The 22935-nt window shown below is 44.3% G+C and overlaps 2 protein-coding genes across 5 annotated transcripts in view; both read left to right on the top strand.

Moving 5' to 3' along the window:
* The window catches only part of ACAP2 (ArfGAP with coiled-coil, ankyrin repeat and PH domains 2), a 69614-nt gene extending 56129 nt beyond the window's left edge, over window positions 1-13485 (top strand). For 3 of the 4 annotated variants that reach the window (XM_080623815.1, XM_080623812.1, XM_080623814.1), the window contains 6 exons: window positions 645-737; window positions 2029-2216; window positions 2556-2665; window positions 3663-3773; window positions 4018-4079; window positions 8861-13485. In XM_080623815.1, the coding sequence (XP_080479941.1) occupies window positions 645-737; window positions 2029-2216; window positions 2556-2665; window positions 3663-3773; window positions 4018-4079; window positions 8861-8964 (668 nt within the window). In that variant the 3' untranslated portion in view covers window positions 8965-13485. The remainder of the gene's footprint in view (window positions 1-644; window positions 738-2028; window positions 2217-2555; window positions 2666-3662; window positions 3774-4017; window positions 4080-8860) is intronic. The other variant, XM_080623813.1, reaches the window with a different exon arrangement.
* Window positions 13486-13597: 112 nt separating this feature from the next.
* Window positions 13598-22935, top strand: part of XXYLT1 (xyloside xylosyltransferase 1) — a gene marked incomplete at both ends in the record, with an annotated part of 35066 nt that continues 25728 nt past the window's right edge. The window contains 2 exons of the mRNA XM_080622972.1: window positions 13598-14008; window positions 21234-21381. Coding sequence (XP_080479098.1) covers window positions 13598-14008; window positions 21234-21381 — 559 coding nt within the window. The remainder of the gene's footprint in view (window positions 14009-21233; window positions 21382-22935) is intronic.

The raw sequence follows: 22935 nt of genomic DNA, 5'->3' as shown, positions 1-22935 counted from the left end.
TTTAGGCGGGGAAGAGTTTGGAGTGGGGATGCTTATTCAGAAACATATTAACCACCTTCTTTCCTCCATATTTTCATTCTTCTTATTTTTTCCAATAACGTTCTTTCCTGCCCTATCCCCTCCTTACTGCCTGCTTTGTGCTTTGCTAACTTGCATGTCCCAGCGGTTGCTGTAAGTAGCGACGAGGCGAGGCGGGAGTCTCTGTTCTGTCCTGATGAACTAGATTCACTCTTCTCCTACTTTGATACCTCTTCAAAACTACGTAGTAGTAAGTACTACAGCTATGGCGTGTTCAGTATTTGCTCTAGTGATCCATTGTGTGTTGTGGCCATCTCCCTGCCTTTAATCTATTGCCTCCAGGCTACTGCATTGCTTAGTGGTTTTATTAAATAATTTAAGCTTTTTTACTTATCCTGATCTTTTCCTTTCTAATAATCTTTGACACTTATTATTATTACAGATGTTATGGTTGCAATATGTGACTTCATATTTTTCTGTGGATGCACTATGGAATAATTACTAGTCATTAAAAAAACCCCTATGTGTTCAGGACCAAGTATAAGAGTTTGCTATATTATCATGGTATCTGTGAAGATTAGGTAACTTGCAGTCTGCATAGTAATCACAGTTTCTCCCCAAAACAGTGCAAAGCAGTGACAGTGGGATCCAGCAGAGTGTTGATAACAGTAGAGAACACCTTGCCTCTACTATATCAGCCAACAGCTTGTATGAACCAGGTGCGTTGAGCTTTGCATTGTAAAATGAAAATCTAATCACTTCTTGGTAGCATGTTCTTGTAAAAGGGATTAGTACTTGGTGATACAATTCATCTTTTCTACCTGATGGGCTGAAACATTTTTAACAATGGTGGTAATTGCTTGAGTGACACCTTTCTGTCCTCTGGGCTTGGTAGCAACAATGACTTTGAATCCTTCTAAATGAGTTCAAAGAGTAATTTTTTTTCCAGTCAGATGATACTGAGCCAGAATTGCATTTTTTCATGGACAGAGCAATGCTGCATTTTTATAGACAAGCCTCCATAGAAATGCATAATCCTTTTATAAATAGTTAAATCTTTGGCGATGGAATTGCTGTTAAGTCGGTTGCTGTTTTACATGTTGTTTGAGTATTCTTGCTTAATTGTTCTGTTTTCTGCTTATGTGGAATTGACCATGTCTTTAAGCATTACTCCCTCTTTACTGAATGTTTTATAAACTTATTGATGATATTATTTGCTATCTAATGTTGGCATTCTGGTCTGACAGAGGTATTGAGTATGGTCTGTCAAAATATCCAGAACATTTATTTGTAAAACAAACTTACTCTTCTACATCAAAGCACTCTTCTGAGGTATGCTTTAAATCCAGTAGTTCACAGCTGTGGTTTGTAGGCAAGCAGCATGAGGCTTGGATGCTTTTTTTGCCTGTGTTGTTGAAACACTTAGGATGCTGTATCTCATGAAAGCTTATATCTGACAAAGTCTTTATCTCCCAGACTTCATTCTGTGTAACTTATCGAGATGATAAGAGAGATTATGCTTTAGTCCAAAAGATTATAGCAGCACAAGTAATCAGTAAATAACAATGCTATCTTTTAACAAAAATCAGGTCAGAACAGTATCAGTCTCATATTCAAGTCTACCCAGCTGTTGCAGATGAAGATGTATTTGTATGACTATCTGCAGGAAATTAGTTCTATTCATATCTTGCTGTATAGGGTAAACCACACTGCTAACCTGAAATAATTTCTTAAAAATTATATGGAATATGTAGATTGAAGGATATGCACACGTGCCAATACTGTGGGAGATAATGTTTTCTGGGCAGTAATAATTCTGTGAAGTGGCCGTGCCTGAATGTTGGAACAAGCTAAAGGCATCTGTGACTTGTCCTGGCAGAATGAGGCAACAGTGCACAGTGTCTGCAAAACTGGAGCTACCTTACACCAGAGAAATGACGTTTTTGGTCAGAATTCCAGGAGGTACCTTATAAAACCAGAGGTTGGATAAGCATTTTTTTTCCCCTCCAGAAGGAGACAAGCAAGAGTCTTCTGTGTTCTGTGACTCCAAGCAGCCTAGTCCAGGATTGCAGCTGTATCGAGCTGCCTTTGAGAAGAATCTTCCTGATATGGCGGAAGCATTGGCTCATGGAGCTGAAGTAAACTGGGTCAACCTAGAAGAAAACAAAGCAACACCACTCATTCAGGCAGTGCGAGGGGTATGTGATGTACAGCACTAGCTGATGTGGGAGGAGGGGAAGTGGAATAACAGGGATATTTCTGTGTCACTGTTTCTTTTGAACTGCTTGCTTTGCCAGTGAATGATAATGTGGTGCTGAAGTTGTCTATACAGTGTTCTCTCAAAGTTGTTTCTGAACTATTTTTTTCCTGTTAATGCTTTGTTTGGAATTGTATAACCTAGCAGTGTTTAAATTTGATATGGAAGCAAATTCCTTTTGTTCCCTTTGCCACATGACTCAGTGGTGAGAAGGCAGAGCAGGTTTGGCTCTTATTCCAGAGATCTGGTGCTGAATTGTTTCTTTGCTTTTATTCCATAGGGTTCGTTGGTTACTTGTGAGTTTTTGCTGCAGAATGGGGCCAATGTGAACATCAGGGACATGAAGGGAAGGGGACCTCTCCACCACGCCACCGTTCTAGGACACACTGGGTAACTCACTGCTCCAGGATTTGTACATGGCCATCCTTTACTCTACTTGTTAATGTGAAGCTTCTTCATTTCCCCAAATATTCTGGCATTTTAGTATATTTCATGATCTAGGTTTTTCTTAACTTTTGTGAAAAGAGAGGAAATAACACTTTGAATTAGCAGTCAGTCCCATCGCTAGCAAAGTACACCTTTAAACACACTCTAGTCTAATTTTAAACATGTATTTAATAATGCTTTGAAATAGCGTGAACTTCTGGTGAAGACTCATGAGATTTTTCTTAGTTTCTCAGGAAATATGATACAAATAGGAGAAATGGTGTGCGACAGCCTAGGCTTTTGCTCACTCATCCCACTTCTGTGTTGCATTGAGAGTATATCTCATTTCAAAATGTACTGCATTACATCTTGAGTTTTGGAATCATGGCTTTAACTGAAACCCTGTAACAGTTCAACTCAGATGAGGACACAACATTGGTAGTGCTCAAACTGCATTCATAAATTCTAAGTACAGTACAACAGCTTGGGAGAGTTCAAGGTGTAATCTTGGTCAGTTTGCCCGTTTATAAAGATGTAGAATTTTAATAGCAGAATAAAAATTATATCAGCTTTTATTGGGTAAATCAGGCATGTGTGAGCTGTATTCTTTCCTGTATTGATTTATCCTGCTCAGTGCTTCTTGTCTGTTGTGGTGAAAGGGATGAGATTTTTGGTTCTACAACCTGAGGGTAATACAGGAGGGTAGAGTCTTGCTTCTGAAGGGTTCAACTTCTTGCTGCGTTAGCGTGATTTGGGTTAGGCTCTTTGTAATGTGGATTAAATAAGTAAGGTTTTGCTTACTACTATGGTAACATCTTAGTTGCTCTAGATGAACAGCACTGTTTTAATCTGTTCAAGAGACTTGGATGATTTAAGCCAAATACATTGCATCCAGCTTGAATTTATTTGCCTTCTTCCTTTATTGTTGTGGAAATATTTTTTAAATGCTTTTTCTAAACAGACAAGTGTGTTTATTCCTAAAACGAGGAGCAAACCAGCATGCCACTGATGAAGATGGGAAGGATCCATTGAGTATAGCAGTAGAAGCTGCAAATGCAGATATTGTAACGTTGTAAGTTGTACCTCCTGTTTTTGACTGGGTAACTAGAGTTTCCTATTTTGTTTCAACTTTAAAAATAAAAGAAATGCCAGAACTCCTTTACATAAAAACAGGCAGAGCAAAAGTAAAATCAAAGAGGGTGCAGTATCCATAGATGCCCCCTCTGGTGTGAGGTTCAGAAGTGCATTGTAGGTCTTGAACTGCAGTCTCTTAGTGCTTCAAATATGACACTGTTCTCTTGTTTTCTAAATCACAGGTTGCGTTTAGCAAGGATGAATGAAGAAATGCGTGAATCAGAAGGACTCTATGGACAGCCAGGTCAATACTCTACTAATAACCATACTGAAATGCAGTATAAGAAGTGTATTCAGGAATTTATCAGTTTACAATTAGATTCTTAGGATTTGAGGGAAATTTAAAATAGCTTCCTACAGTAATGATTTTTATCAACAGCTGACCCATGTTAAAGCTTCATTGAAATTTGCTGGTGTGACTTTGTCAGAGTATTTAGGGGACCTAAAAGGAGAGTGTTTAAAGTACATTATTATAGTAGTGTATGTTACTACAGCCATTACCAACCTCTTTGCTGCTAGTTGTCTATACAGTTTTCTCCTATTGATGTTCCATTGAAACTCATGTCATGTTAGGATTTACCTGACATTATTCAATAGCAGCCTTCTGACCCATGTTGCTCAGAGGCAGTTGAGGAGTTCATCTTATGACAGGATATCATTTTCCTTCCTGTGGAATGCTCCTCTTTTTTCTTTATTTTAAGAAAAAAAAATGCTTGCACACCAATGTAAAAATGTACATCAAATATTTCAAAATGACTTCAAACAGAAATAGGAAAGTATTATTTCCTCAGATTTTATTTTTAAATATTTTTTGTTAAGATACAAATATGAAACAAAACAGTCATTCTTAAGTATGTATTTTTGTATGCATAGTATCTTGCCATTTGATTAAAAGAATAAAAATTGGCAGACATTCGAGCCAACAGTTACGAGAAAGTAACAAACTATTTAATTAAACAAACTGTATTCTCAGGCACTCAGTCCCAATTTACACTATGTTCTGATGCGATACTTATGCAAACCATTTCTTCTGTTATGGTATGCTTCCATAGGAAACCTAATTTCATCTCCTACAAATGTCAGTAATGAAAGCACACTTATTGTTAAGTTAGACAGCTAAAAACACACTGCTGTACCTGGCAGTAGTGAAAGGCAAGCCTTATTTTTAAGGTTGAATGCTCAGTACTCTTGGCTCACTCCTATAAATCCCTTATGTATTTCCCATCGATTCACAAGGATTGTGTGTGCTTATGCCTGTTACCAGATTGGGGCTGGAATGTACTCAAGAGGCAACACTGATAACCAAATTTACTTAGTTTCTCCTTAAGAATAGGTGTTTATCAAGTTTAAACAGATCTTCTAGAAAATTCGGCTTAAAACAGTAAATGTTCTATAGACGTTCAGATGTTCAAATGCTTTCTTTGACAAAGCAACAGATAACTTAAAAGTATACCCTTGATTATGAGCTTAAATGAGGAAAAATTCCACACTCAAAAAATGCAGCAGGCTATGTATATGAAAGAGGCTTTTGCCAGTTTGGCCATTTTGAATGTAGAGCTATTTTCTGATATAATGCATACTAGTTCACTGACAGGCTGCACATAACAAATTCTAAAGTATTTTTGATTCTCTTCATTTTTATTTTAAGAGGTAGAACTAGTAACTATCAGTTTCAAATAGGAAGATGCCATTGTGTTAAGGGAGATAAGTATTTTGGTTCGAAAGCTCTGTGCTAAATCATGAATTAAAATTTTAGATCACTTAATTGACCCGTCACAAATCCAAAATTATTATAAACCAGAAAATGTGTTACTGTAGTCTGTACAAAAAGCCTTAGTTGGTCATTAAACATTACAAATATTTAGTAAAATGTTTCATTCATAGCAAATACAGGCAGTACTTAACATGAAAATATGAACGTGTTTAAACTGGAGGTGGTGGAGACTATTTTCCCTGACATCTTGCTTAAAATGTTTTTTTAGACAGATTCTTCAGTTAGGTAGGGGAAATAAGAACCTGGATAAGTCTGTCACTCAAAACTTTGTGACTTTTTCATCAGTTTGTATTACAGTAGAACCTAGAGACTGCAGCTGATACAATCTCATCCAGGTATTTTACAGATGATATCTGATCCTTGTAAACAGGCAAGATTGACAAAGGCGAGTAGAGCTGCCACAATGGGTGAAGCTTGCCCAAAATCAGTGGAAGGGTAGAATTATTGTTAAATTCAGGCCACAAGCTATAGCACAGTGTCCCAGCCAGGAGATCTTGCTGTATCTGTGAACAGCATAGCTTTTCCTCTGCTCGATTCTTTACTTGCTGCTGAAGTCTCTTCTGAAAGTTGAAGCAAATATTTGAGCATTTTAAATGTTAATGTCTGCTAGCCTGCTATTGAACGGTTGTGTCAATGTGTAAGTGTAAGCACAAAACCTGTCTCTGCTCTTGTGAGGTATGATAACTTTACGTAGTCATAGAGGAGGCAGGTCTTTTTCGCTGCAGATGCGTGTTAAGTTATCTGCACTGCCCTTATTTTAGAACTCCTCTTTTCCAAAATTATGATTCTAGATGAAAATAAGGATTTTTAAAGACAATTGTATGTTTTCTGGAAGCTACATGAGGGTAAATATCAATGTGTGAGTTTGCTGTCATCAGAGCGAAGCCAACTGCCTATTTCTTCAGTTTAGTGCTGTGGTTGAGAAACAATTACTAATGTAGGTAATGGCATCAACGTATCTAATTTAAATATACCCATCTGGTGGGAGCTACTAAGACAATGTTTATATATTGCTTTGCAAGGTACAGTTGGTCTTCCAAAATATTCCTAGAATGGGAGCTAGCTGAAACCAGCTTATTCCACAAAAAAGCTCATTTCTGGTGGTAGAAGCCATATGCACCATTGTACTGTTTCTTGTATAATACTGGAGTGCTCATCTTCTGGTGCTACAGTTATGTCTGCTAACTATCTGATATTAGTACTGCTACTTTTTCTTCCTATCTTTTCTTGAATGTATGATGTGTGCCTTTTGAGTTACTCTGGTGTTACAGTAAAGCAGTGTTATAGTATTTTTGTACATAAAATCTGCACTTTAGGGAAAACATTGCTTGGAAAGGGAATTTCCAGATTTCAATTTTAAAGTAGGATTTTAAAATAATTATAAGGTTTACAGTATTAAGTATTTTAATAGAGCATACAAACTAAAGGGGCACTTTATTTTAGTCTATTTTTGTATGTAATATTTTTGTTATGTAATAGAGCTAAAACCAGACCCTCAGTGTATCCTGCAGAAATAGCTTTTGTTTTTTCTTTCAACTTAATTTGAAAGAACCAAATATGGCAACCTGACCTACGGTACTAGTTCACCAGTGGAACCCACTTCTGTATTAAAAGCATAATTGCTTTATCATACAAGCTTAACTATGATTTGTGCTCATCATAGCTGTTCTCTTGGTGATGTTACAACTCCATTCTGTGCTTATGTCCCAGTGCAAGTATTAACCAGAAACCGTTATGGTAAAACGTGTCCTGTGCCTGCTTCATCTCTAGAACATACTTGAAACTAAATCTGAAAACCAAAAGGAAATTTCACTAGAACTGACTTTTCCTAGTAAAGCAGAATGGAATGAATTTTATCTTTTGAAGTCTGGGAAGAATTGTGTCATTACAGTTTGATATAAACCCACATGCCATGCACATTAAATATATCTGAAAGGTCAGTTACCATTTCTGAAAGTTTTTTCAAATGAATGAATCGCATCTCCAAAAGAATAATAGTTCTGTTGTTAGAAATGTGCATTAAAAGATGGAAAAATCCAGACAGTGCAGCTTTTCACTGTAGTACAAACTTTTAAACACAAAAATATTTTTAAAACTGCCATTTGGGAAAAAAAGTTCTGGAATAATACATCTGCAGTCATGGGGGGGGGGGGCAGATAAAATCTTCATGTTCAAATACATGATGAGAAAGATTTTTGGGTTGATTCCTTTGTTATGCTATTAATCAAGCTGTCAGCAAGAAACCGTAGTGCTGGGATCTTGTGTCCTCTGTGGTTATCTGCATTGGGAAGACAGTAGAATTTGGATAGCTGCATAGTTCCTGACCAGACCAAGTGTTTTATGCATTTAATTCCCTTTGAAGGGCAACAGGGTATGGTTAATGTTTTAAAATGAAACCTGAACTCAAGGCCCAAAATGCTGCAGCAGATGAATGTAAAAATGTCCGTTTTAAAGTGGCGAAAGAATGAGTTGGCAAGGGCTCAAGAAGTAATCGTTCCTGAATGTGTTTTCCTGTGTAGACAGGAAGGGAGAGGGAGACAGGCCTGGTAGAAATTGCTGCTATCCCTCATTTTGGGATATGCCCTTTTAGTCGAGTTGTGTTTAAGCACAAAGGGTAAAGACATTTAAGGAAAATATCATCACTCTTTTAGATAAAACTAAAAGATGTAATGGATGTTCAGTAATACATGTAAAAATCTATATTTGCTGATGTAATAGACCAAAAGGAGATATGAAAAATAACTTCTATGCTTAGGATTGCTTTTTTTTTATATATACTGTTGCTTGCTGATTTGTTTCTTTCATAGAGAGTTCTGTCTGTAAGACTTCTGACCTTATTTACATTACAAATCATGCTGTAATTCAACTTTTCTGAAGAGAATCTTGGTTAGGACCTCCTTGCAAAAACAAGGATTTTATTCTTTAATAGCTAATAAACATTTTTCTTTTTACATTGCTTTAAAATGCTTTCATTTTTTCCTTTCTAACTCTGAACTTTCCTCTGTGTGGCTGCCTGTGAGGTTTACACTTTCAGGTATAGTTCAGCTTTGTTTAATTTGCTTCTACAGAACATGCATGCAAATAAACGGTCCCAAAGAGTTCACATCAGCATCATTCCATCTTTAAGCAATCTTTAGACATGAATGTGTTACACAGTAATTGGTAGCACAATAGGGCATTTGTGTAATGGTGGGTGATGTTAAGTAACGCAAATGTATTTGAAACTCTTTTCTTTTTCTTTTTCTACCTAGGAGATGAAATTTATCAGGACATTTTCCGTGACTTTTCTCAAATGGCATCAAATAATCCAGAGAAGCTAAACCGTTTCCAGCAGTCAGATTCCCAGAAGTCTTAAGTGTCAAGAAGAAAAATAACCTGATCCTTGTAGTGCAAGTCATTTTTTACTTTAACAGAATGAATTATATGTGTTTTGTTAGATAGTTTGGATAAAATGACCATTCCAGTATAGCTTTATATTGTGGTAGCTGGGGAAGGTATGAGTTGTTTTTATGTTCTACAGTATGTATACCTCAGCAGCTGAAGAAAATGTTTATAAAAAGGAATACCTGCTAGCTCAGTATAAAAACAGTACCTGTTAGCAAGTGCAAAGCTTGTCTGTGGTTCGTACCATAAGGTAGCAGAGCAGAGCTGCATGCATGGCAGACTCTGGATGGCAGGATGATCAGACCAGCTTTGCTATTTAGTGTCTGCCTACTGTCATCTGTCTCCCTGTTGCTGTAAAGAAGGTGCCTCTGACAAGAAGGTCTGGATTGCATTTTCTGGGACTGTTTGGAAGGGAAATCAGGTAATGACTGACTTGGTTGTCCTTCTGTTTGTGGGTCTGTAACTTAACAGCTTCTCTTGTTCCTGTGCTGACCCTGGTTAGAGGTAGGCTGTTAATAACAAGATGTGATAACTCCTACTCTTTTGCAAGCTCTTTCACAGTGGAAGCTTTGACACCAGACTGGCCTTTATGCTAGTGGCTGCGGGTCAGTCACAATAGGTATATATCCTGAAGGACCAAACTTTTAAGAGCAGTCTGTTTTCCTTTTGTCTCTTAAATGAAGCTTTCTGTGCAGCAAGTATACTTTTAAATAAGTACGTGGAACCTTTAATGAAAAATAAACTTAATCCTCTGGACATGATGTGAGATTTGTAGTATTTTAACATCAAGACTTCAAATTTAAGACACAAAAGTAAATATTGAGCTAATGGAGTTTGTGTAGAACAAACCTGGGAAGCCTGTTTGTTACTTTTTGATGTCTTCACTACTAGCCCTAAGCTGAATATATAAAATCTCTCATTTAATGTCTCCACCCTATATTTAGGGCAATCAGTCATTTATGTCAGGAAGCAGTATCCTTTATATAATCTGCAAAGATGTGTATTTATACCTGTTGTCTAAACTAAAATATGCACAAGAAAACCTAGGAGTTTCACTGCACCTTTTGTAAAGTAATGAACATAGTCTCCAGCTGTGTTCCAAGGGCAGCAACACAACTTGCTTGATTCAAGAGTGAGCTCCACTCTGACAATGTGCATGCATAAATGGTGTCTCTAGATACATGATTGTGTCAGGTTATTTAATACCTGGATAGTAGTCACCTGAAGCCCGAAACTAGCAAATGCAATTCTTTATGCTCTGTCTGCCTTGTGCACAACTCAAAGAGAATCTTTAGGCAGCATAGCATCAATGTGAGGTTTTAATAATCCTAACAGCCATGGCATTATGCTAACCTGCTATTTAAATATAGTTGGAAATGATTTTTTTTTTTTTTTTTTTTTTGTCCAAGCTGGCTAAGATCACAAAATTGGGTAGAAAAATTGTGTAACCTATGGTAAAATTAAACTTTCTGACATGTTGAGTTTTAACAAGACACTTCAAATATTTATAATTGTGCATCAAATATATAATAATACTTCACATCTGGATGATTATTTCTGCAAAGTTAATAGCATTTTAGAATTGTCTAATAGATTCTTTTTCCAAGCTGAAGAATGTTACAAGCCACTTGTTGCTTCATACGTGGTCTTCTTGTGCTAGGAAAAGCAGAATCTGCCCATTTAAAGAGTCCATATAGTCTGAACAATAAAAAACTTAGGAAAATCACCTGTAAGCAGTAATTTCAAGTAAGTTAAATAGCTATCTGAAATGATAATGTACTTCCTAATCTGCAGTATTTAGCAGCAGTGGATGTTTTAGTAGACGTTAGAAAAAGTAAAATTCCCAGTGTACAGATGGGACAATGTAACTATGTATAGGATACACTTTAGACATAGTTTTTTCTACAGATTTGTCTTTTGCAGCCTACATGACAGGCAGTAAGTATGTAGTGCGATTGGCTGTAATGTAAAGCTACATAAAACTTAATGGCATAATCACTATCTCAATCCATACCGCTGGAAAATGTTTGAGACACTTACTTCAAATCTCCACCGGTATTTTCTTTCTCAGCTGCAAAAATCTGTGACAAATTTTGCAGGATGACTTCCTGTAGACAAAAAAGTTTCTTTCCTGTAGCTCTGCAGATCAGTGTGCTTCATTCCCAAATCCCATCTGTCTGGGAGGCAGTGGCAGTCTATTTATGCTAAAGGACTACTAGCATACCTGACCCACAGGTTGTATTACTTCTTGTCAGGAGCTCTGGAGTTTTAATGGTTCAGGGAGTATGCGTGTCACTTCTGATCCTGCAGCCTTGTTCCCCAGTCCTTGCAGGAATGCTAGGATGTCCTGTTTACATTTAGTCAAAGCTTTTTATTTTTTTTCCCCAGATCAGGTGCAATACATGTTAGTATGTTGCTCATCAGAAAAAATGCAATTAAGTTACATGAAATGTATTGAGGGCTTAGTCCTACCAGACATGGGCCAGCTCAGTGCTCTGGAGCCTCTGTAACTCACAGGACTTAACCCCCAATAATAGTACAAAGTATGAGTATCACCAGGGTGCTGAAGATCTGGATTCCATATGAAGTTCTCAAGTGTTAATCTTTTACTCAGTAACATTAGGAAACTTCCATTTTTATTACAATATAAATCTGAGTATAACTAGAATAGTAGACAGGCTCTTTTGTGGGTTAACATCTACGCTGTACCTGATATTAAAAAGCTTCAATTCCAGTTCATTTTTCTATGTAGGTATGAAATACAGTAGGTTATAATTGGTGAGATACAGAGCAGTAGATGCGTGACACAGTTTAAAATCAGCTTTCATGTGGATTTTTAGTGATACACTAGATAGTCCATTGAAAGATGATTTATTTTTCTTTATATAATATTTCCAGCCAGAGTTAGATCATGTGTCCCAAAAGTCTCTTGGAAAGACAGATGGCCATGAGCTCAACATATATTCTAATGCACCTTGATTTCAGAGGCGTAATTTACTTTTGTTGCATGTTGGTGTCTGTGGCACCTACTTAATGGTCTGCATTGTTTTGATTGTTCATGAGGTTTCATATTTTTTGTTAATGCCAGTACAGTTATCATACTGAATTACACCACTGAAGTATATTAGACATGGTGGAATTTGTTCCTATAAAGTTGGGTGAAGCTGTTGAATTGTAGAAGTCAGTCTTTGCTTCCACAAGCTACAGATGTTGCAGTCTGAACGCTTGTTCTGGTTGTTCATTAGCACACTGTGGACTTCAGTTTCCTTACCAATTGGGACCTAATCCAAGAAGTCACTGAAATCAGTGGCAGTCTTTCCCCGGGTTTCAGCAGCATTGTACCTTCTGTGGCTTTTACTGTCAGTGCATTCAAAGACCTGTATGAATACTGCATTTTTCACTTTGGGGTTTTATGTTTTACCTGTTTTTATACTGAGCTGAAACAGTTCTAGAAAATGCAACCAGACCTTTCAATCACTGTCAGCAAACCCCCATACAAGAGGAAGTTTCTCCTGTTTTGCAGTATGCCGTCAGTACACAAATGTTGTCCAAATTATGAGAGTTCTCCTGGATGAAGCAAAAACTTTGTAGTACTGAAGAAAAAAGGGGGAGAACTAGACTAGAGTTGGCTGGGATGTCTCCCACAACTCTGGTGCTTTTCTGCAGCCATCTGTTTTGAAGTGCGGATGTTAACTCTGCTTCTTCATCATGAAAATCTCAAGTGACACAATGTCTGCAAAAGGACTGTTTGATAGAACTACAAATGATGTGCAAGTTCTAAGGGTGTCATATTTTTTACACTGTCAAAAGGACCGAGTGTATTACTCTGATTACTTAATACACTGAAAGTACTCAGAGTCAGTTCTGTAAACTGCCCTCTGCACATTCACAGGTAGATGCTTTTTCCCAAATTAGAGTTCATGCCACTTGTTTGTGCAGCCTGAGAGCCATCAAGGTCTTGCTTGCACAGAAGCACATTTTTAAAACAGGGCCAGCTCCAGCAAGGCAAGACTGGGGAAAAGGGTGAACATACCACTGTGTGTTAGCCCCTTTCACGTGCTTGCTTTACCTTTCTGCATACAGTATTTTCTTGTTTCTCTTCCCATGGAAGGAGATGACAGAGGAGAAAAAAAATCCCACTCGTGTTTCTGTTACAATGCCAGATTTTCTCTGTTTTGATAGAAATCATTGAGAAATCATTTCCTGGAGTAGAGAGGTTGCTCTGTCTGAAAGAATGATTTTTGTTTTTTCCCCTTTATCCACGTGCCCTTCTGTACTTGATGGTTTCTATGCATTCCAGCAGGAAAATGCTTGTGGTCTCCAATGCACTCCTCCCCTTTAAGGCATAGCTGTAAAGAACTTACAACCATTCAGTCAGTCTGTAGACTTTGTATTTAAAACTTGAATGTAGTTTTCTGTAGCTGGTCGTTGTAAATGAGAGTAGACGCATTTATTACCTTTGTAGCCACTCGACTGTACATCCTGTAACGATTGTAAATACCGGACTTGATTAAACCTTTGTATGCTGTGACCGGCCTCTGACCGGGGTGGCGGTGTCGGACCGGAGGGGCGGGATCGGATCGCCGCGGCGGCCCCGCCCCGTGATGGCGGCGCTGTCCGGCACGGCGCGCGGCTGGGGCCGCTGGCAGCCGTGCGCGCTGGCGATGGCGGCCGCTCTGGCCGTCTGCGCCTTCTACTACCTGGGCGGCGGCGGCGAGACCTTCTCCAGCGCCACCCGCCGCCTGCGCGCCACGCCGCCCGCGCCGGCGCACCGGCATCCGCAGGGCGGCGGCGAGGCTGCGGGCCGCGACCTGCACCTCCTCATGATGTTCACCAAGGCGGAGCGGAGCCCCGCGCTGCGCGCCAAGGGGCAGGCGGCGCTGCGGTCGCTGCTGCGGCACGGCCGGCTGGGCGGCGGGGACGCGCTGCACATCCACCTCGTCACCGACGGCGCCAGCCGCGACATCGGCCTCGGGCTGCTGCGGGACCTGCAAGGCGCCGCCTTCCGGCACCAGGTGCGGGGCGAAGGCGGGCGGGGGGGCGCGGCCGCGGACCGCTGAGATCCTCAGTGTGGAAGGTTCTGTGGGCTCTTGCTGAGCCGCGTTCCTGCCAGGAGCCATCGTGAGTGGGCTCCCAGCAGCGTTAGTGCTCCTGGTAGGCGAAGGAAGCAGCACTCTAGCAGCTCCCCCACAGAGAAACTTTCTCACTGACAGCCCTTGCTCTAGCTCCCCAAAGAGGGTGTTTGCTTCCCGTCTGCGTTGGGAAAGGCTGCCGCTCTCCCCAGTGCCCTCCCCAGTGAAGCCTTTGGAGGGCTTGTTCTGTGTGAGCGGAGACTGCGCACTCCTTGCCGCTCCCGGCACAGAGGTGTGCTGGTGCAGCTCCGGGGTTCTCTTACCCAGGACAGGCCGGCTATGAGGCCTGGGAGCATCTCTGGTAAACCACTTGTGCTGGAGGACAGCAGTGGCTATGAGAAGTGCAGTTTCTCTTCCAGAGACCCTGTCTTCAGCCTCAGTTCAGCCCCTCAGGACAAGCACCACATACGCTTGAGTGTAAATGGCTTCCCAAGTGGTCCTGTGGGACTGTGTTTGGAAAAGGCCTTCACGCTGCTGCTAGAGGCTCTCAATAAAGGGAAAGGAGAGCCTGCAAAGGTTGGAGGGCTTCCATCCTCCTACCTGCCAGAGATACGGTTCTACCTCCCAAAAATGTAGTTGGTGCAGTCCATGCAAAGTGAAGTTTTCTTTCACATTGAACAAGTGTCTGAAAGCTGGAGGAGCATTAAGTTTAGAGACTCAGATAACTTGACTCATGTTCTGAGGTGCTGCTGCAGAGTATTGCTTGAAAGTGTCCTCTGCTTCTGCTGTAACTTTTAATGTCTCGTCTTTCAGGTATTTAATATTAACTGAACTCTCCTGAGATGTAACTAGAGATGTAAACTGTGTTGTTCATACTGGGTTGTTTGTTGTTGCTAACCAATCCCACCTCTCCTTTTCTTTAGACAGTACTTTAGCAGTGCTGGTGCCCGGTCGGGTCCCATATCATGGCAGGTGACCTGCACAGTGCCAGCTGTGCTCAGTGGTCTCCAGGGAGGGGATGTGCACAGCAGCGAGCATTGGAGAGGATCAGATCCTGGTCCAAAACATGCTGAACACCAACCTGCCTGAAGTGCAGAAAGGAGTCTGCTCTGCTGTGATCTGGCCTTGTAGCTAAGTTAGTGAGGTTTGTATAGTGGGAGAAGGAAAAAGAGGCAGAGTGGGGAAGGGAGTGTACACAATAAAGGAGATAGCATGTGGTTAATCCTCATTATGGGAGGAGAGCTGGAAACAGGCTCTGCAGTGCGTACATGTGGCTGTTGTACAAAAATGGGACAGTATTAATTTAAACACTGTTGAACATGAGGGGAGACGAGGGGGGCCGTGAGGGTCAAAGGGCGGTCATGAGAGGAGATCATGAAGGGAGATGAGGTGTGGCCATCAGGGGTGAGGGGAGATCATGAGTGGGGAGAGGGAGGGCAGTCATGATGGGAGATCATGAAGGGAAAGGAGGGCTGGCCATGAGGGGAGATCATGAGGCAGAAGGAGGGGCAGCCATGAGGAAAGATGGTGAGGAAGAGAAGGGGCAGTCATGAGGAGAGATTGTGAGAGGAGACAAGGAGTGGCCATGAGGAATGAGGGGCCAGTGTGAGGGGAGATAGTGCAGGGAGAGGAAGGGCAGCCAGGAGGGAAGAATGTGAGGGGAGAGGAAGGAAAGTTGCAAGGGGAGATTGTGGGGGAAGAGGAGGGATGGCCATTAGGGGAGATTGTGAGGGGAGACGAGGGGTGGCCATGAGGGGTGAAGGGCAGCTGTGAGGGGAGATCATGAGGGGGAGAGGGAGGGCAGCCATAACGGGAGATCATGAAGGGAAAGGAGAGCTGGCCATGAGGGGAGATCGTGAGGGGAAAAGAGGAGTGGCTTTGAGGGAAGAGCATGAGGGGAGAGGAAGGGTATTTGTGAGGGAAGAGGACAGATGGCCATTAGGGGAGAGTGTAAGGAGAGATGAGGGTTGGCCATGAAGGGTGAGGGTTGATCGTGTGGGGAGAGGAAGGGTGGCCATGAGGGAAGATCATGAGGGAGAGAAGGGGCAGTCATGGGATGTGAGGGGTGGCCATGAGGGGTGAGGGGCAGTAGGGAGATCGTGAGGGAAGGTTATGAGGGAGGAGCAGGGGCAGCTATGGGGTGTGAGGGATGGCCATGGTGGGGGTAGGGGCAGCAGCTATACTATGGGGGGCAGATGAGGGGTGTCTATGAGTGGAGATCATGTGGGGCAGCCATAAGGGTTGATCTTGAGGGAAGATCAGTTTGCCCCTAGTAACATGGTTTAGTGGTGGGTTTGGCTGTGCTGGGGTAACGGTTGGACTTGGTGGTCTGAACAGTCTTTTCCAACCAAACTGATTCTGTGTGCCTGTCACAGTAGGGTGGACTCATGCTGCCTCATGACAGTGCAGTGCAAATGTGGGATGTGGCACCCTCACTCATGGTTGTGATACTGTATCCCCATGGAGTAGGACATGGGCCCCCCATGGTGTGGAGATCCCTCCCAGACACCCCTTGGTTGCACGTGGCTGCCTTATTGCTGTCTGCTCTTCTCAGAAACCAAATTACTCCTCTGCGGGCAGCCTTGCCAGCACAGCTTCTCCAGGGGGACACGGGCCTGTGAGCTGAATGTGCATGGGGTGGGACATGCAGCAATGTGCCTGTTCCAGGGTGGGCCTCTTTGGTGCTGTGGTCTCACAGCAAAGTCTAGCTGACAACTTGGTGATTAGGTCTTGGGCCAGAGCTGACCTCCTGGGTGTAAGCAAGCAGTATGGTCTGCAGGGCTCAGGTGAGATCTCATGGGGATGTACTCAGTGGGACACCTTTCCTCTCTCTGGGCAGAGCCTGATGTGCCCTGGTTTCATTAGCTAGCCTGTTATGGGCAGGCAGTTCATCCACTTACCTGTTTGTGGATAGAGTTCCTAGTGCAGAGCAGACACTGTTACCTGATGCTCAAGCATACAGCCTTGCCCCTAACTCTGCATAGTTTCTGATGGGCGAGTGGGCAACAGTGGTCTTTATTTTTGGTGTAGCCTACCCCATTGCTCCTCTTTATTAGCAGGAAACATCACCCTTGCTTGGACCTTTGGTGCCACTAAAATGTTGAATGCTCAGGTAGAATCATAGCTCCAGTAGCAGCCCATTTCCATCTTGATACTTCTTTCCTGGTTCACTTTGGTGTCCCTAGAACACTTTACTGGTTCTTATGTTGTTTTCTTAGAGCAGGCCCAGAGACAGGGCTTGATAAAATGCAGGATTGATAAAATCCCTCAACTTTTTCCTCATGAGGTTGTGATTCAGGTTTTCCCTTTGGAGCTGTCCTTGTCCCCCCTCCCAACAGAGCTGGGATCAGTTGGGTCCTCTGTTGGAGTGAAGCCCAGGAATCAGACCTGGATCCCAACCCTTGGAGAAAGTCATCGGCCAGCTCTTCTCTTTCTCTAAGGAAGTTCAGGAACGTTCAAAATCACCTGGAAATGGAAGCAGCTGGCTGCCGCCTGCCAGGAAGAGAGCAGAGGGGCTTTGAGGTGCACGGCGGTTAGGGTGTGTGGATCAGCTTGGGCCCTAGGACAGGGCAGACCTGAGGCAGTCATGACATGGCATTACCGGTCCCACAGTGCCTGTACAGATGTGTCCCAGCTGTGGAGCTGAGGGTGCAGCGTGACAGTGGCGAGCGGCAGATGGAGCTCCTGCTCTGCAGTGTGGTGCTTGCGCGGCTGCTTGGTATGGGGTGGAGAGCGGTGCGGGCTGAGGAAGTTGGCCGGAATGCACTGGGAGCAGCGGTGCCAGAGGAAAGACTTGTCGCACGCCGGAGCCCAGCCAGGTCCTGACCTTCCTGCCCGTGCCTCGTCCTCAGAGAGCCTGGACTTTTACCAGAGCTTCTCCACTGGCAGTTGCAGAGAGCATGTCCCGTCCCGTGGGTTGCGGGTGATGCTGCAGCCTTTCCTGCTTCCCAGCGAATGGGAAACACCCGGGCGAGCATAGGCATGTCCCAGTGACCGATACTGTGCTTACAGAGGAGCCCCGGCTCCCCTCGTTTCCTGCAGCTCTGGGCTGCATGCTCCTCCTGTCTCCTTGTGCTGATTCATATCGCTTATTTATTCTGTTCCCCTGCGAGAATAAAATTAACTCTGCTCTGCTCGCTTCTCTTGCTAGTGGCCTGTGTAGATCAGCCCTGTGCAGGATGCTGCCAAACGCTGACTGCTCTGTGGGTCTGGTGGTGTGAGAAGAGATGCTAAGGTGAATGTAACTGAGCTGCTGTGGTTCTCATCTCACAAGAGAGCTGAAGAGATACCTGGTGTGAGAAGGAGGAAAAGTTGAAGAGAAACAAAATGTGGATTGTTTTTTCCTAGTGAATTGAAAAGGTCTTTTCTCTGTGTGGGACATGTGTTTATAAAACTGTTTGCAGAGGAAACCCCTAGAACTTACTTTCGTTAATGCTCTCAGCAAACATGGTCAGATTTAGACACAGGGATTTACTGAAAGCTGCTACACAAATAAATAACGAAGTACAAAATTAGCAGCAGATCAACAATCTGTGCTGAAGTCAGCAGCGGGGAGAGGAGAAGCCCTCACAGTCCTGGAGAGGCTGGCCTGTGGCTGTGGAAGGAAAATTCAGCTGCTCAGGAGTTTGCTTTGCAGAAGTGCCTAACCAAAGGGTGGGCAAAAGGCATAAATTTTCCTGTTTTCGTTGGCAGGGGATGAGAGGCAGATGATGCTGTGTCTGGAGTTTCAGGAGTATTTTTCCCATGATTTTTGTCCGCTGGTGCTTGGCACTGCTTATTTCAGAGATGACTAGTATTAGTTTGACTTTGTTTTCCCTCTGCTCAGCTGTTTCTTATGTGCTGTGCAGACCTCAGGTTGCCTTTCCTGAGTGCAGAAGGGTGGTTGCAGGTGCTGTGTTTCTCCTCCATGCTTCTCCAGTCTGGCCAGGCCCCGAAGCTGTCCCTGCTAAGCTGGGTTGGGAGCAGAGCATGGTGCATCCCAGTGATAGAGGTGCTGGTGGTGCTTAGCTCCATGCATAGGCAAGTGCCTTTGCCCCTGAGCAGTGGTTGTGTTTTGCTGTATTTGGTCACCTGGGATCGCTGCTGGCAGCAGCACTTGATGCTGCTGAGCTGCTCTGCCACCTGTTCCTGCAGTGCTGCTGGTGCTAACTGCGATGGTGATGCCGGCGTGCAGCTTGGCACGGCTGCTGTAATGTTACTGGTAACGGTGTTTCTTCCCCCATGGTGTCTTGGGGAATATGCTGTGCTGTCCAAAGCCAGGTGTGGCTGCTGATGAGCTCTCCAATGCATTTTCCTGGTACATGGTGTTCTGTGTTTTTCTTCCTGCAGGCGCTTGGCCCCAGGCCCAGCAGCCAGGACGCCGGCAGCGTGGCCATCTCACCGAGGGACGCCCTGGCCACGGAGCTTGTGCAAGTGCTCTTGTACAGTGCCTGGATGATGATGGGTGTTTGGGGTGCTCTCCCCAGGGCAGGGGCCATGGGGGCTCTGCTGTGGCTGTATGTTCCCCACCATGAACTCTGCCATTGTGCAGATGGTCAGGACGGGCCCCCCACCTTGCTGTGTTTGGCATACTGAAGGTCCCATGAGCAGCTCCCTACCTCCAGTGAGCTCTGCTCTAATGTGAGAGTGCTTTTGTTTGAGTAATGTTTTCTGCAAGAAGGGCAAGGAGGAAGAAGGTCCAGACTGCTCGCTGCCTCCATCTCTGTGCCAGCCTTGCTGAGCATCACAGCAGCCCCTGGTGCATCCCATAGAGAGGATGGTCATTGCTTCAGCTCAGAGCCACCTTTTCCTCTGAAGCACTTGATTTGGTTTAATTGTTGGTTTGATTGGTTTTTTTAAGGCAAATGCCTTACATGCATTACAGACCTGCATGTTTAAGTGTATAATGCAGGGCTCCTTTCTCTTAAGGAGTTAAAGTTTTAGTAGAGAAAAGGAATGAAACCATAGAATCATTGAATAGTTTAGTTTGGAAGGGACCTATGGAGATCATGGGGTTGAGTTTCCTGCTGAGGGCAGGGCCAGCTTGGGGCAGTGCCTCGATATCCCTCAGACAGGAGGTATAGGCTCCCCTTTCCAAAATTCAAGTACTGCTTCAAAGTTGTGTCCTCGCTGGCCTTCAGTTCCTGCAGGACTCTTCGTGCTTCCCTGGCATGGAGAAGGCAGCATGACCTCCATATTTGAGTTCCTGCCCTCCCCCTTATCCACACCGGGATCGTGTCCCTCATCTCTCTTAATTACCCTGACAGTCCCTCTGGTTGTCTTGTGTGATTTAGTGACCTGTGTCCTTCTGTGTGTATAACAAGCATCAGCCTGCATCAGAGTTCCTGTTCGTTAAGCTTTCACCAATATTACTTCTAAGCTTGTAACATTTCAGTAGCTGACAAGGGTAAATTTGCAATTGTTCCTGTTTGTGGCCCATAGTCACGACCTGCACAGGTGTGCCAGGGCTGGTGCTGGTCCATGGGCTCCAGCGCGGCTGAGAAGTGCAGAGCAAAAGCCCCAGAACAAGTGGGCTGAGATCCATCTAGAGAAGTTTCTCAGCTCTGCTCTAACTCCTGGTGCTTGGATTTTCCTTGGCATGCTGTGGCCCATCCTTCCTTTCCCCCTCCAGCTGCGGCGGGACGTGCTGCAAAGCTTGTCTCCATGCTGGGCTGAGGCTCAGGAAATGCGGGCTGCGTCCCTGTCACAGCCTGCCTCTGGAGCAGGGAGCAAGTCTTGGTCCTCAGGGTAAGTGACGTGGTCTGGCTTGCTTTGGAACAGCAGGATGCCAGAGCCTGGAGCAAACTGTTGCCTCTTCTGATAGACTCCATATGGAAAACCAGATACGTGGTTGCAGTAGACAGTGGGAACAGAGCAGAAAAAACCCACAAGACATTGAACACGCTTGATTATGTGAGTGGATTCAAGCCTCTGCCTATCTCACAGTTATGAAATGGCTGTAAAAATCCTTTCCTCCTTCCCCTGTTGCGCTTGGCTGGCTGTCATGGTAGGGAAACGTGCAGGGACTGGGGCAGTTAGACCCCTTTGTGCAGCTGCAGTGCCACCAGCAGTATTTGTGCTTTAACAGCCTACCCCGTTGCCTCATGCTGGTGCAGGCTGAGCAAAGGCTGCGGAGCTGGGCCCATCCCTGGAAGAAGCAGCTCAGTGGTGTTTCTGGTGTCTTTCCCAGGTAATTGTCCATGATGTGAATGAACTGACAGAAAAGCTGTTTCCAGTCGTTGAAGCCATGCAGAAACACTTCAGCGCTGGATCAGGGACCTACTACAGTGACTCCATCTTCTTCTTGTCAGTAGCAATGCATCGCATCATGCCCAAAGGTAAGGCGCTGCTGAGCTGCAGCAGCAGCTGCCTCTGGCAACACAGCCTCTCCTTTTGTTCTGCATAGAGATGTTATCCAGTGCTATTTGAAATGCAAGAAAAGTTAATAAACTTGGGAGATGGGCTCCAGGGGTTCTGATCCTTCCTGCAGAGTAACAGGCCCTTCAGTCCAAGACTGCCCACATCCAGGTCTCCATTGGTGTGAGTAGCAGGAAGTTATCTGTGCCACACGGCAACTGGCCTTGGTGTTGCAGCCTGAGATGGTAGGGGAGGTGAGACAGGAGCAAGCATGCTTCCCCTTGTGTGTTTACAGCCCCTCTTCCCCTTGGGGTGTCAGCAGAAAGAGGTGCCACATGCCAGTTGTGTGGCATCAGCAGAGAGTGGTTGTTGAGCCTTTCCCCTTGGCTTTGCTGAGCTTGTGGAAAGCTTTGCTGATTAGCAGTCTCTGATCACTTAAGTTTCCTTATTGTGCCTGTTTTTGAGTGTGGAAACAACAATAAATCACAGGAAAACAAGGCAGCTGGCAGCAGGGCTTGGTTCAGTTGATGCCATATTTTCCTTTCCCAGCTTACCGCTGATGCTTCTCCTGGGACCAGCATAGTCTCTAGCCTTGTACTGGTCACGCAAAGAGGGTGTTTCATCCCTGGGCTTCAAACCTTTCCCTGAGCTCCCCCAGCCCTGACTGTTGCTTCCTGGCACTGGTCCCTGGTTTCTCGCAGCTGGCTGCCTTACTGGCCTGACACACCAGTGATGGTAGCATCCCCTCCTGGGCTATCCACGTGCCCTTCCTGTGCTGCATCAGGGCACAGGTGGCAGTGGCAGCAGGGAGCCCTGGGGTCCTGCCTGGCTATGCCCCCACCCCAGGAGGTGACCAGCATCTCAAAGCTGTTTGTGGATGGTACGTGGTGGTGGCTTATTTCCACATGTGTCGCTGAAATAGGTGTTCCCATGGCTAGCACCACTGGCATCAGCAGCTTCCTCTGCATCTGTAGCCTCTGCCCAGCGATAATATTCCCTGCAGACTTGCTACCATGGATCTCAGGCACAGTCTTGCTTTCGCGAAGATACGAGTGGGGTGTGTGACTCCCTTGTGCCCCTGCTGAGCCGTGTCTCAGTTTGGCTCTGCTCAGTAGCTCCTGCCTCTACACTGGTTTGTGAGGCTTCCTCTGGACTTACCCTTGTCCTCCTGGTACAACCATCCTATGCTAGCTTATGAAACCATGGGGCAGTGGTGTTTAAGTTGTGCGGGCAGGCATTGAGGAAGAGCAGGCAGGGAGGTAGCCTGTGCAGGGAGGTGGCCTTGAGGTTCCAGTCCAGCCCCTACTAATGATCGCTCAGTGGGCTCCAGCAAATGTGCTGTACTTTACTCTCCGTTAGACTTGGGTAGGTTATTTTGGTCTCTGATGATGTCTGCATTTTGGGTGCCTTGAAGTAGGCTGAATACAAATGATGGCATTAATGCCATCTAATTCACTCCTCACTATTCCCTGCCCTGTCTTTACTATGTGCTAAAGATATCCATGTCGTGCTGCCTGCCGGCAAGAACCTGGTCA

The sequence above is a fragment of the Psittacula echo genome, assembly GCF_963264785.1.
Source record: "Psittacula echo genome assembly, chromosome: 7".
NCBI classification, from domain to species: domain Eukaryota; kingdom Metazoa; phylum Chordata; class Aves; order Psittaciformes; family Psittacidae; genus Psittacula; species Psittacula echo.
The sequence above is the reverse complement of the archived record's forward strand: the minus strand, read 5'-3'. Positions and strand labels throughout refer to the sequence as shown.